This window comes from Oreochromis niloticus, linkage group LG6 (genome assembly GCF_001858045.2).
Source record: "Oreochromis niloticus isolate F11D_XX linkage group LG6, O_niloticus_UMD_NMBU, whole genome shotgun sequence".
Lineage (NCBI taxonomy): Eukaryota > Metazoa > Chordata > Actinopteri > Cichliformes > Cichlidae > Oreochromis > Oreochromis niloticus.
This window is the reverse complement of record NC_031971.2, coordinates 1,187,027-1,199,656: the sequence shown is the minus strand read 5'-3', so window position 1 is coordinate 1,199,656 and position 12,630 is coordinate 1,187,027. Positions and strand designations below refer to the sequence as shown.

Genomic DNA, 12,630 nt, shown 5'->3' with positions numbered 1-12,630 from the left:
GAAGCGGTAGGAAGGGGCAACCCACCCTCCATGACCATGCCCCACGGAGCCAAGGGTCAGCAAGTCCCAGACTCAAGCCCAGGCATACACAGACACAGACTGACCACAAAAAAAAATTGTGTTACAGAATATTAAATACCACCTAGCTCCTTATTGCAGTATGGCATTAGGTGCAGTTTCTTTTTTTGTCTGACTAATATACTTTATTTGTATTTATTTGTATTAGCATATATTCTTTACCTTTTTAAATATCCTTTTATAGATTCTGTCTTCCTTTTCATATTTATTTTTGTTCTTCTCAGTACCACTGGGACGGCACCTAATTTCGCTGTACTCGTTACAATGACAATAAAGCTATTCTGATTCTGATAATACCTTCAGAAAGTAGTCACTAGTTGCATTTTCAAATTTGAAGATTTTTTAGATAGATATAGATAGATATATGGATAGATATATATATTGAAAAATACTTGACATATAAATTCATGTTTTTCTCCTTGACCAATTATTTTTTGTTTGTTTTGTTGTTGTTGTTGTTGTTGTTTTCTTGGGTTCCTTGGCTTCACTGACAAAGAGTGTTGTCTCCATCAGGAGTAGGTTTTCCCAGAAGGAAGATAGTGTGACAGCTGCAGGAAACCAGATCCAGCACGTCAATTATCAGAGGTGTTTGTGCAACAGCTCACCTACCCAAATGACCAAGCTTGTCAGATGAGATGCTTTATGTTTCCATGGAACTGTTGTTTACAGTAGGTAGTGTGAAAAGCTGCAAGGTCAGAAACAGAACTGAGTTCAGCTGAAAGCACATAAAAAATGTCTTCATATGTCTTTATTTCCATTCATGCAAACTGCTGCTGGAGACCTCTGCATTGCTATGCCAAATCGAGCCATGCACTCACAAATTTTAATGTGGCCCACTTATCATATAAGTGGGCCACATTATTGTGTGGGCCACATTATTGTGCTATCTACTGTACAATATAAAGCGCCTTGAGGCGACTTTTGTTGTGATTTGGCGCTATATAAATAAAATTGAATTGAATTGAATTGAATTATCAGTTTAGGTTCCATAAATTTTGTCCCACCTAGTTATTGCTGAGGTCTGCACGCATGATGCACATACTAAAATCAACAATCTGAAGCTAAAGTATTCTGAGAATGACGGGGAAGTAAGTACTCCTTTATTAACTGTTAAGAGACGTTCATGCATCCTTCTGCCAAGTTCATGGCAATCTCTAACTGGGAACTGAATCATGGTAAAAAAAAAAAAAAAAAAAACAATAATTGAAGAGGAAAATGTAAATAAATAAAAAGTCCAGCAACACTATTGCTATTGTCGCTCTTGAGTTTTTTGTTTGATGTTCTTGAAAGCGGAGCTGCTGCCCGTTGTCACGGTGATAAATAAGCCAGTGTCCAAACACTGACGTCTGTTTCACACTGAAGCTCCAGCAAAGGCATCTCCACATTCGTTAAATCCGCTCTGAGTACGCCCCGATTACCGGGCGTGTCTCTGCTGTGCTGATGAAGATTCCGGTTTTTTTCAGGCTGCTCCACCTGCTTTAAACCGTAGCGGGTTTGAATCCGATTTAGTCTAACAGCAGCAGCAGCAGCAGCAGGATGGCCTCCAACACTGGGACTATGGCAAACCTCCCCAGCGGGGTCGGAATATGTACCACCATCCCCGACATCCTGTACCTGCCAGAACTGGTAAGAAACGGCGATTGTAGGAACTTTTCTCTGTCACCCAGTTTCTGCTCACAAAACATGCAGAAACTTTCTTATCCAGAGAGTTGGACTGTTGTTCAGATTGAAAGCCCTTAAAAAATAAGTAAAAAAAACCCCAACTTTTAACCATTTTCTACTTTTTTTATTTCAGTGGCGGTTTTTGTTTTCTGAAACAGAAGTACAAAATTGTTTCATTTCTGGTTCACTTGTGGTTCAACATATATTTATATAGCAGGTATAGTATAAAAGTTAAGTTACTAATAAGGTTTTGCTTCTCATTTTCTGTTCACAGCAGTAGTAAGAGGAGCCGATTTATAGCCACTTTGCAGAGAACGTGGTTCCAAACGTTTTTGTGGGCTCTCCTGTGCCTAATTTTAAGTTGGCTTCACCCTACTGATAACTGAAATATAAAGGACGCTGATTGAGGGTTAATGATGTGGGTGTCTTAGGAGTAGAATAATCTTCCTACATGAGCAATATTAAAATTAATTATAGTCCAGTGTATATGTCATGGGCCAAACATCACAATAGGCGGACGACAGACCGAGCAGGTTGGATTCCTATGATGACTTTGTGCAGTGGAGGAAAACGGATATGAAAAGAAAAAATGTTTTTATAAGCCACATTTAACTTAAGGAAATGTCACCAGTGGAGGAATGTAGCAGGTGTTTTCACATGAATGTGTGCATCAACTCAAACACTTACACAGCCTTACACCCTAACACAGACACAAAGGGTGTGAACAGGTGGAGTTCAGACAGTGATGGCAGAAGTTGGAGGAAGGTCAGGCTCCCTGAATAATGCAGTCTGTCAATCATTAAAGGTGTAGAGTAAATGAAGGCAGTCACACCTGTGCTGCATGCCCAAGTAGAAGTACAGGTTCTACAAATAACTGCAACACACATTGTGGAAACATATGATTTCCTTAAACTAAAGCATAATGATAGTCCCAGATCTGACAAAGGCTGTCATTTAGGAGCATCTTCTTTTTCTGTTTTCCTCCTGATTCAGTTCCTGATATCAATTTCATCTCAGTGCTCACCTGGCTCAACTAGGGTGTGTGTAGCCTAGCTTATATCAAAATCTGTCAACTAACAATAAAAAGAAAAATCAGTAATCAGTAATGAAAACAATCATAAAATGATGCCCTTGTGGAGATTTTTCACATGTGTTCCAGCTCTTTTCATGTATACATGATGTTGTTGCAGGTTTTTTGGTGGTCTGGTGTGGATCTTGGTGGCATGCACATTGGTAGTGCCACAAAAATCCTCAGGGCTGGGTCATGTTTGTCTCTGTCTTCTGCTTTGTGATGACTTTTATCTGGATGGTGGTGTTTGCCTGTGGGAGCCATCATAATAAAGCCAGCTGGGCAGCAGCAGTAAGTCCTCTACACATCATATCGCAGACACTTTCACTTGTCCTTGCTCCTCGGCGGTTGTCTGATTGTTGGAATTTTTGCTCTATTTTTGTTATAAAAGTAGTTATAAGCATCTTGAGGCTGTTGTTTTTGATTTGGAGCTATATAAACAAAACTGACTTGAATTGTCTTTGCTGACATTATAATGATACATTTATTCCTGTTTATGTAGCTCTGTCACACCTTTCTTGACTCCAGTAGCAGGAAGAGTACCCCTGGCAGTTAGAGGATCCAACTTATACACAATAGAAACTGACCAGCCTGAAGTAGTAGTGTAATTAGTGTAAACTGTAGTATAATTACGATCAATATTACAGTTTTTCTCAAATGCTAAAACACATTTCACAAACGTTCCCACCATGTTCCCCAATGTCTAAACACAACACCCTTTTCTAAAGCTACATAAACACAACCACACCTTCCCGCTGCAAAACTCAAACTTTCACACCGAAAGAGCAGCTCGAAGCTTTCAAAAATGTAAACACTATACACATCATTACACACTACAGCAAAACAAGATCTCTCGTAGATCTCTGCAGAGGATTAGGCATTTAGATTTGTGAGTTTCATATGAAGTGTATAAATCTATAGAAAATCCTGCATGTACGTACACTACTGTAACACAACTCAATGCAAAAACAGAATCTATTGCACACAACAGTACTCTTGAAAACATGATCAGGGTGTGAAGTTTTTTTTATTTACGTTATTCACACCACACACACACCAAATCACTGTGCAGCATCGTGTCGCTGAGCTGCATCGGGCCACATCACCTCATCCACATCGCAGGCTATATTGTCTCTCACCAGGCACCGTGGGAAAAACGCCCCGGAATGGCGAATCCATCCTTGGAAGGCCTCCGCTGGGATGTCAACACAGGCCAGCTCCATTGCCCTTAGGAGGTTCTCTCTTGTGTATGGTTGTCTGTCATAAACCTTCCATCTCCACGATGAGAAGAACTCCTCTATAGGGTTCAGGAAAGGGGAGTAGGGTGGCAGACAGACGTTTAAAAAGTGGTCACTGTTGGTGGTGAACCACTCTCTGATTTGGTTTGTTCTGTGGAAGCGGACATTGTCTCAAATGATCACATAAATGTGATGTGCGGGCCCAGGATGGTGTTGTTGGCGGTCCAGGAGGATGTCTTTTAGCTCCTCTAGGAAGGTGAGGAGACGTTGGGTGTTGTAAGACCCAAGGACAGCATGCCGGTGGACAAGCCCCTCCGAACCCATGGCCGCACAAAGGGTAATATTACCCCCCCCCCCCGTTGGCCAGGGACCTCAGTGATGGCTCTTTGGCCAATGATGTTATGGCCTCTTTGCCTTCGTTTCTGCAGGTTGAAGCCTCATCCAGGAAGAGGTACTCATGAGGTCTGGCCATCGCGTCCAACTGTAATATCCTCTGTGAAAATGTGAAAGTGCACAGGTGTTCAGAACAACAGTCAATCAGGTAGCACAGTATTGTCCAGAAGTAATGTAGGCCACTGAGCAACACAGTATGTCCACTAACTGTACTGTGAACATGATGGATGTATACTTACTTGCACATACTCGTAACGTAGGTCTTTGTGTCGCGCAGAGTTGCGATCAAAGGGAACCCTATAGACCTGTTTCATCCGCGTCTTTTGGCGCCGGAGAACTCGGTCTATTGTGGCCAAGCTGACATCGTCAATGCTCTCAAAGTTAACATTATCGGCAATTACTTTGTCTCTGATCTCCCGGAGTCTGATGAGGTTGTTCCCACGAACCATATCCACAATGAGGGTTTCTTGAGCAGCTGTAAATATGGCAACCATCCCACCTCTATGTGGCATTCTTTCAACCCTAAAGAAAGAAACATGTGTTGTCAGTTGACATGTGTTACAATACAGTCACAACTGTTTTGAACTCCTCTTCCTCGTTGGCCTGCTTCTCTTCTTCCAGGGCCAGCTCTTCTCCCTCCTCTGCATCGAATTCCTCTTCCCCTGACTCTACCTTCATCCATTGTGTTTGTTTGGAATCTGCACTCTGAACTTGCTTTTATACATGTGTTCACAGCATTAGCAACAAGTGTCTTTAATTTTGAGTCGTTGTGTGTAATGAATGACGCCAGGTATGTTCATTGTGTTCAAATATTGCTGACTGTGGCAAGCATTTTGCATCACATGAGCTTTCATTTGAGAATATGAGCAGAGTTCTTTTGCAACTTGTGTCTTAGCAAGGAAAGATGTGGTTAGATTTGTGACAACGGAGGATTGTGTTCTGTGAATTGTGTCTTCATGTCACATGTGTTTATGATATTGGTAAATGATGGCTAGATTTAGTAAATGTGTTTAAACAACTGGTCATTTGGTTTAGAGGATTGGCTTTTGTGTTTTAGCATTTGAGAAAAACTGTAATATGGTTGCTTCAGATGAAACACAGATAGTTCTAATTGTAGATATACAGCATCTAACTTCATCATCAACCCTGACACATGCCTCACTGTAGAGGCAAACAAGAGACAGGAAAACAGAGATTTTGGTAGAGTAATAAGGAAAACGCAACCTTCCTTATAATTCTATATAATATATATAAAGTACATATAATTATATATAAACCACAATTAAATGTTAGAATTTAATCCAAGTTACTTTTCCTTCTTGAGCTTGAGTCCATTCTATATCATTGTTCTGAACTCTTCTTCTGCAGTGGTTAAATCTTCTTCGGTTGTTTTCTGTGGTGCTCTGACACCTGATATTTAAGAATTTGCAGCTACAAAACAAGCTTTTTGATGCAAACACACACACAACACAATAGATTTACATGCCAGTGTTTGACAGGATTGTGCAACTATATGTGTGTTTTGACTCTATGCCAATGCAGACAGTCACCATTTTGAAGACATCACCACAAAACAATGAATGTCTTGTATTGCTCTTTTTCTTCCTCCTCTGTCAGGACTTTTTGTATCACGGCATTGCTGCATTCTTCTACCTCAGTGCTTCAGTGGCGTTGGCCAAAGTGACGCTGGATCTGAGTGGAAAACAGGGCAACTCCACGACTACACAACTACGCAACTACAAGTTGGACATCTCTGCAGTGGTGAGTAAGGCTGTTGATCAAGTTGTTGCCTGTCTGTAGGGGTGGCACAAAGAAACAGCAATTATAAAGCAAATTAAATAAAGGCCACAGAGATTTACACACTGGTTGCAGGTTTCTTTCAGAGTTGGCTCTCAGTGAGTTGAAATAGTGATAGAAGATGTAGTCATATATTTCACTGAAGCAAACCTAAAAATACCATATAGTTTTTATTGCATTAACTCTTTCAGGCTTCATTTTTAATTTTACTTTAAATGTACTGATTTTTGCTGTACTTTGTAGATGTTTTGTTTCTGTTTAGAGATATTTAACCTATTTTAGAACGTGTTCTGATTAGTTGTTTTCTTTGGATCTTTTAATGAGAAAAATTTAAGAAGAATCAGAAGAAATCAAGTTAGTAGAATATGTGCACAGATCTTAATGAATTTCTTGTCTGTCATGGATATAATATTTGATCAACTCAATAGCCCTGACTTAAAAAAAAAAAAAACATAGGAGACTATCGTTACCTAGTAAAATGATCCCAAAATACTAAAAATAACTTCAAAATCTCACCTGCTTTACTTCTCCAGTCTTCTGCTGTATAAGTATCAACTTGCTTAGTTGAAATTTTTGTCACTAGTGGTTTTCTATTTGTAATTGTTTTGTGTCTATTTGCAGAAATGTTCTGTGTCTTTGTAGTCATTATATTCTCTTATTGCTTGTTAATTAACTTGTTTTTTGGCCTTTATACTAAGCTAGGCTAAAGTGGTTTCAATCTAGATGTTAAGTCTTAAAAAAACAAAGAATGTTTGGCACATCGTCAAACAACTGCTTTGAAATTGAAGCCAGCCTGTTTTTAAAATATGTAACTACTTAAGAATAAACTTTTAGTGCACTCATGCTGGTGAATTGGACATTATTCTAAAACGTCTTTCTCCAAGGGAAATATTTCATTGCATTGCAGCAGCACCAGCAGCTCTGCTTTGACATTTAGCTCTGTCATACAAGATTTACTCTTAGGAAATGACCTCTAATCAAAGATAGATATTATGAACAATTTAGCTTCAGTAATACCTGAAGGAAATGTGATAAGTTGCTGTTAACAATGCTTAAAATCTGATACTGTGTTGGTTTGGATTTTTTTTAAGGCTTTAAGTTTCAAGGTTCAAAGATCTTTTAAGGTGTTGACGACCTTCTGACGGTTCTTCCAAATGTTCTCTGTCTTTGCAGGTTTTTTCATATGTGGCAACTCTTCTCTACTTCGTCCACACAATCCTGTCTGCCATCCGATGGAAATCTTTCTAGAAGCTTCCTCCCTATAAACCTCATGAGCAGCACCATAACTGAACTGATTTTCATTTTGTACATACGTAAAAGCTACGGCATGCTGATATGACGGGGGTTTGGTGATGAAGACTGTCAAGTTACTGATCTGGCTTTTCCCTCTGCTAAAAGAAGCACAATCTGGATCTCACTGTGCCTCACACTGCCTCATCTCTACTGTTAACTTCCAGAATACCATACCACAGTATCACTACTTAGAACCACAAGATTAAAACCAGGGGCCACACAGTGTGTAGGTTCATCTCTGATCTGTGAGGGCATGGGTACTGATATTTGTGTATGTGCTGGGATGCCAAGCACTGGAATGTGAAGGGTGGATCCTTTGCTCTCCTTATCACAATAATAATGGGATCTGAGATTAACACCTTAGATTTGTTTCAGATTTCATTTGCCATTTTAAATAGTGAATGTTCTCATTTTGCATACATTTTTAAGTTGACATAAAGTTTTCCAACAAAACCCTGGTTTGTAGTAAAATAATCAATGCTACGTATATGTCAGTAGTTTTAATGTTGTGGCTGTTTTGTGCTCATAATCACTACTCAAGCTCTTATTATATAGAAGTGTCAGAACGCCAAAATAAAGAATAACCAGGATAGGAACAGAATGATTGTATAGCCAGACATAAAAAGATTTATCGCTGCCCTGCAAAACTGAGCAAGCCAGCTTACTTAGAAAGAATGAGGGACTAGAGAGACAAGCTACACATTAACTTAGTGTCACTTTTATTTGCTGATATCAGAACACCTGATATCATTTGGCGAGGAATGAACTTATCACTTCATTTATCATTCTGCTCCACTCAATGAAAATAATATTTGACATATTTCGTTTAAATTAATGTGATAATTAATTTATCAGTGATTAATTTCAGGTTTCCATGGGCCCTTTACTCCTTCTCTTGTCTTCATTATTATTTGGATAACTTTGTCCTTTAATGAAAACCTTTAGGTTGTTATTATTATTCTGCTCTCAGCTGACTAAAGAAAGGATCGGGTGGGGAAACATTTATATTTTTGTAGGTTTATTAACATTGTCAATAAGAACAAAAAGAAAATCAACTGCTGAACACTACAGGAAAATAGATGATATTTTTTCTTTTTTATTATAAGCCTTTTTAACTTTCAGCTTAACTTTTGTCATTTTTGAACAACAAACTGATTTCATTGAAATTAAATAAATTTGGGGTTTTTTCTTGAAATATGTGTTTCTGTATGCTATGTTACCAGATTTCATAAGGTAAATACAATATAGTCAGACAGAGATTGTGGTTTGTTGAATAGTTATGCTACGAATTGAGTGCTTACAAATTTTATGCCAAGGAGTCCAGACCAAGTCTGCTGTGACACACACAAAAGGTGATTTTGAGAACTTGTTTTTGTATCGGTTTGTGAACAGATTTTTGTCAACATAATGCAGTTCATGAAGTGTGACTGATCAATATGTGGTATATAGAAACAGTATCCATTACATCACCAACTTTGAGCTTTCAACTTTGAACTAGAACAGTAGTCGAGATTTTACACATTTCACAAACGTTCCCACCATGTTCCCCAATGTCTAAACACAACACCCTTTTCTAAAGCTACATAAACACAACCACACCTTCCCACTGCAAAACTCAAACTTTCACACCGAAAGAGCAGCTCGAAGCTTTCAAAAATGTAAACACTATACACATGATTACACACTACAGCAAAACAATTGAAAACACAATGCTCAATTTGTGAGAAGGTTCTTTGTTTCATAAAAGCCAATGCATATTTTTAGAAACTATACAGTAACGGATCGTCGTAGATCTCTGCAGAGGATTAGGCATTTAGATTTGTGAGTTTCATATGAAGTGTATAAATCTATAGAAAATCCTGCATGTATGTACACTACTGTAACACAACTCAATGCAAAAACAGAATCTATTGCACACAACAGTACTCTTGAAAACATGATCAGGGTGTGAAGTTTTTTTTATTTACGTTATTCACACCACACACACCAAATCACTGTGCAGCATCGTGTCGCTGAGCTGCATCGGGTCACATCACCTCATCCACATCGCAGGCTATATTGTCTCTTGCCAGGCACCGTGGGAAAAATGCCCCGGAATGGCGAATCCATGCTTGGAAGGCCTCCGCTGGGATGTCAACACAGGCCAGCTCCATTGCCCTTAGGAGGTTCTCTCTTGTGTATGGTTGTCTGTCATAAACCTTCCATCTCCACGATGAGAAGAACTCCTCTATAGGGTTCAGGAAAGGGGAGTAGGGTGGCAGACAGACGTTTAAAAAGTGGTCACTGTTGGTGGTGAACCACTCTCTGATTTGGTTTGTTCTGTGGAAGCGGACATTGTCTCAAATGATCACATAAATGTGATGTGCGGGCCCAGGATGGTGTTGTTGGCGGTCCAGGAGGATGTCTTTTAGCTCCTCTAGGAAGGTGAGGAGACGTTGGGTGTTGTAAGACCCAAGGACAGCATGCCGGTGGACAAGCCCCTCCGAACCCATGGCCGCACAAAGGGTAATATTACCCCCCCGTTGGCCAGGGACCTCAGTGATGGCTCTTTGGCCAATGATGTTATGGCCTCTTTGCCTTCGTTTCTGCAGGTTGAAGCCTCATCCAGGAAGAGGTACTCATGAGGTCTGGCCATCGCGTCCAACTGTAATATCCTCTGTGAAAATGTGAAAGTGCACAGGTGTTCAGAACAACAGTCAATCAGGTAGCACAGTATTGTCCAGAAGTAATGTAGGCCACTGAGCAACACAGTATGTCCACTAACTGTACTGTGAACATGGATGTATACTTACTTGCACATACTCGTAACGTAGGTCTTTGTGTCGCGCAGAGTTGCGATCAAAGGGAACCCTATAGACCTGTTTCATCCGCGTCATTTGGCGCCGGAGAACTCGGTCTATTGTGGCCAAGCTGACATCGTCAATGCTCTCAAAGTTGACATTATCGGCAATTACTTTGTCTCTGATCTCCCGGAGTCTGATGAGGTTGTTCCCACGAACCTTATCCACAATGAGGGTTTCTTGTGCGGCTGTAAATATGGCAACCATCCCACCTCTATGCGGCATTCTTTCAACTCTAAAGAAAGAAACATGTGTTGTCAATTGACATGTGTTACAATACAGTCACAACTGATATGAACTCCTCTTCCTCGTTGGCCTGCTTCTCTTCTTCCAGGGCCAGCTCTTCTCCCTCCTCTGCATCGAATTCCTCTTCCCCTGACTCTGCCTTCATCCATTGTGTTTGTTTGGAATCTGCACTCTGAACTTGCTTTTATACATGTGTTCACAGCATTAGCAACAAGTGTCTTTAATTTTGAGTCGTTGTGTGTAATGAATGACGCCAGGTATGTTCATTGTGTTCAAATATTGCTGACTGTGGCAAGCATTTTGCATCACATGAGCTTTCATTTGAGAATATGAGCAGAGTTCTTTTGCAACTTGTGTCTTAGCAAGGAAAGATGTGGTTAGATTTGTGACAACGGAGGATTGTGTTCTGTGAATTGTGTCTTCATGTCACATGTGTTTATGATATTGGTAAATGATGGCTAGATTTAGAAAATGTGTTTAAACAACTGGTCATTTGGTTTAGAGGATTGGCTTTTGTGTTTTAGCATTTGAGAAAAACTGTAATGTAAACATGGGGAACCAACCTTGAGAAGGGTCAAAAACTAGCTCCAGACAAGAAGTTTACTTAAATACAAAATAATTTGTCAATAATTTATGAATAAATTAAAGAAAATCTGTTCTGTTAAATCAAATTTCATTTATATAGTGCAAAATCATAACAACAGTTGTCTCAAGGTGCTTTATATTTTAAGGTAAAAACCCTACAATAATATAGAGAAAACAGAAACCCCCAAAATCAGATGTCCCCCTATAACAGGGGTGGGGAACTTTTTTCATATGAAGGGCCATTTAAATGTTTATATATTTCTCAGAGGGACATACTATTATGAACACATACCTAGGGATCCAAAAAAGAAAGACCAAAAACAAAGCTACATGAGGTTTCAGCTCGCCAGCGCACCTCACAACAGCCAGAGGTGAGTGCGACAACACGAGCTTGACACAGGGGTCGAGGGTACACGAGAGAGAGGGAGAGAGGTGACAAAGACATGACTAAGACACACAAAGGACTAGGGAGACTTAAACACAGGAGAGACAACAGACTCACAGACTGAAGACACGACATAGACAACATAGTGGGGAAACAGACACGGGAGGAATCTCTAAACTAAACAGGGAAACAGAACACAAAACATAGAACTAACTCGGGGGTCTGCAACCTTTTACACCCAAAGAGCCATTTGGACCCGGTTTCCACGCAAAAGAAAACACTGGGAGCCGCAAATACTTTTTGACATCTAAAATGAAGATAACATTGTATATATTGTTTTTTATCTTTATGCTTTGTGTGAACAACTAAGGTGTGCTGCTTATGAAATCCATGAAGTGCTACAGAGAAAATTAAATTATATTTATGTAATCAACACATTTTGAACTCTTAAAGAAATATAACAAAAGGAAAGACACCAACCTGAACTAAAATGATCCATGTAGCAAACAAAAACTGTTGTCAGCCGCCTCCCTTATATCGCCTTTGGGCTGTTGGAGCCTTGACCTGACTCTTAAAAAATAATTGGAAAAAAGCTCTATGCTGCTGAAAAATGAAAAATAGATATTTGCAAAATTCTGCCTAAATATGTATTTTACCTGGTTAATGCGTGCAGCGGGGGCGTGGTTTGCAGCGCCGCTGCAGGGGAAGCGGACGCACCTGCGACACCCGCAATCACGCCTCGCTGCCTTTACGTCTGCGCTATCTGTGCTGTTGTGCTGTTGGTGGTGATGTCGGGCTGTGAGCTGAAAAGCTACAGCCGGCTGTATGCGTACAGCAACCGTGTGTGAAAAGTGCTCAATAAAGAGATGCTCAAAAGCATGCTCATGGAAACATCGTCGGGTCTGCCGTGATTTGTTTACAATCGGACTTCTGCTCCTGAACCTCTGCGCACAGAGTCCGCAAATCGGGGCTATACGAAGTCAGTTTACGCAGGACTGTAAGCTGTCATCTGTCAGGCGTGAGCGGTGTTTGTCTTTAACATAG

The 12,630-nt window shown here is 40.0% G+C and overlaps 1 protein-coding gene across 1 annotated transcript; it reads left to right on the top strand.

The window, feature by feature from the left end:
- The first annotated feature begins 1,370 nt into the window (after positions 1 to 1,370).
- LOC100709218 (myelin and lymphocyte protein) lies at positions 1,371 to 10,041 on the top strand. Its single transcript, XM_019360431.2, is given in 5 exon segments — positions 1,371 to 1,705; positions 2,933 to 2,985; positions 2,987 to 3,100; positions 6,058 to 6,201; positions 7,411 to 10,041. Coding segments are annotated over 5 exon segments (477 nt in total). The 5' UTR covers positions 1,371 to 1,614; the 3' UTR covers positions 7,486 to 10,041.
- Positions 10,042 to 12,630: the final 2,589 nt, after the last annotated feature.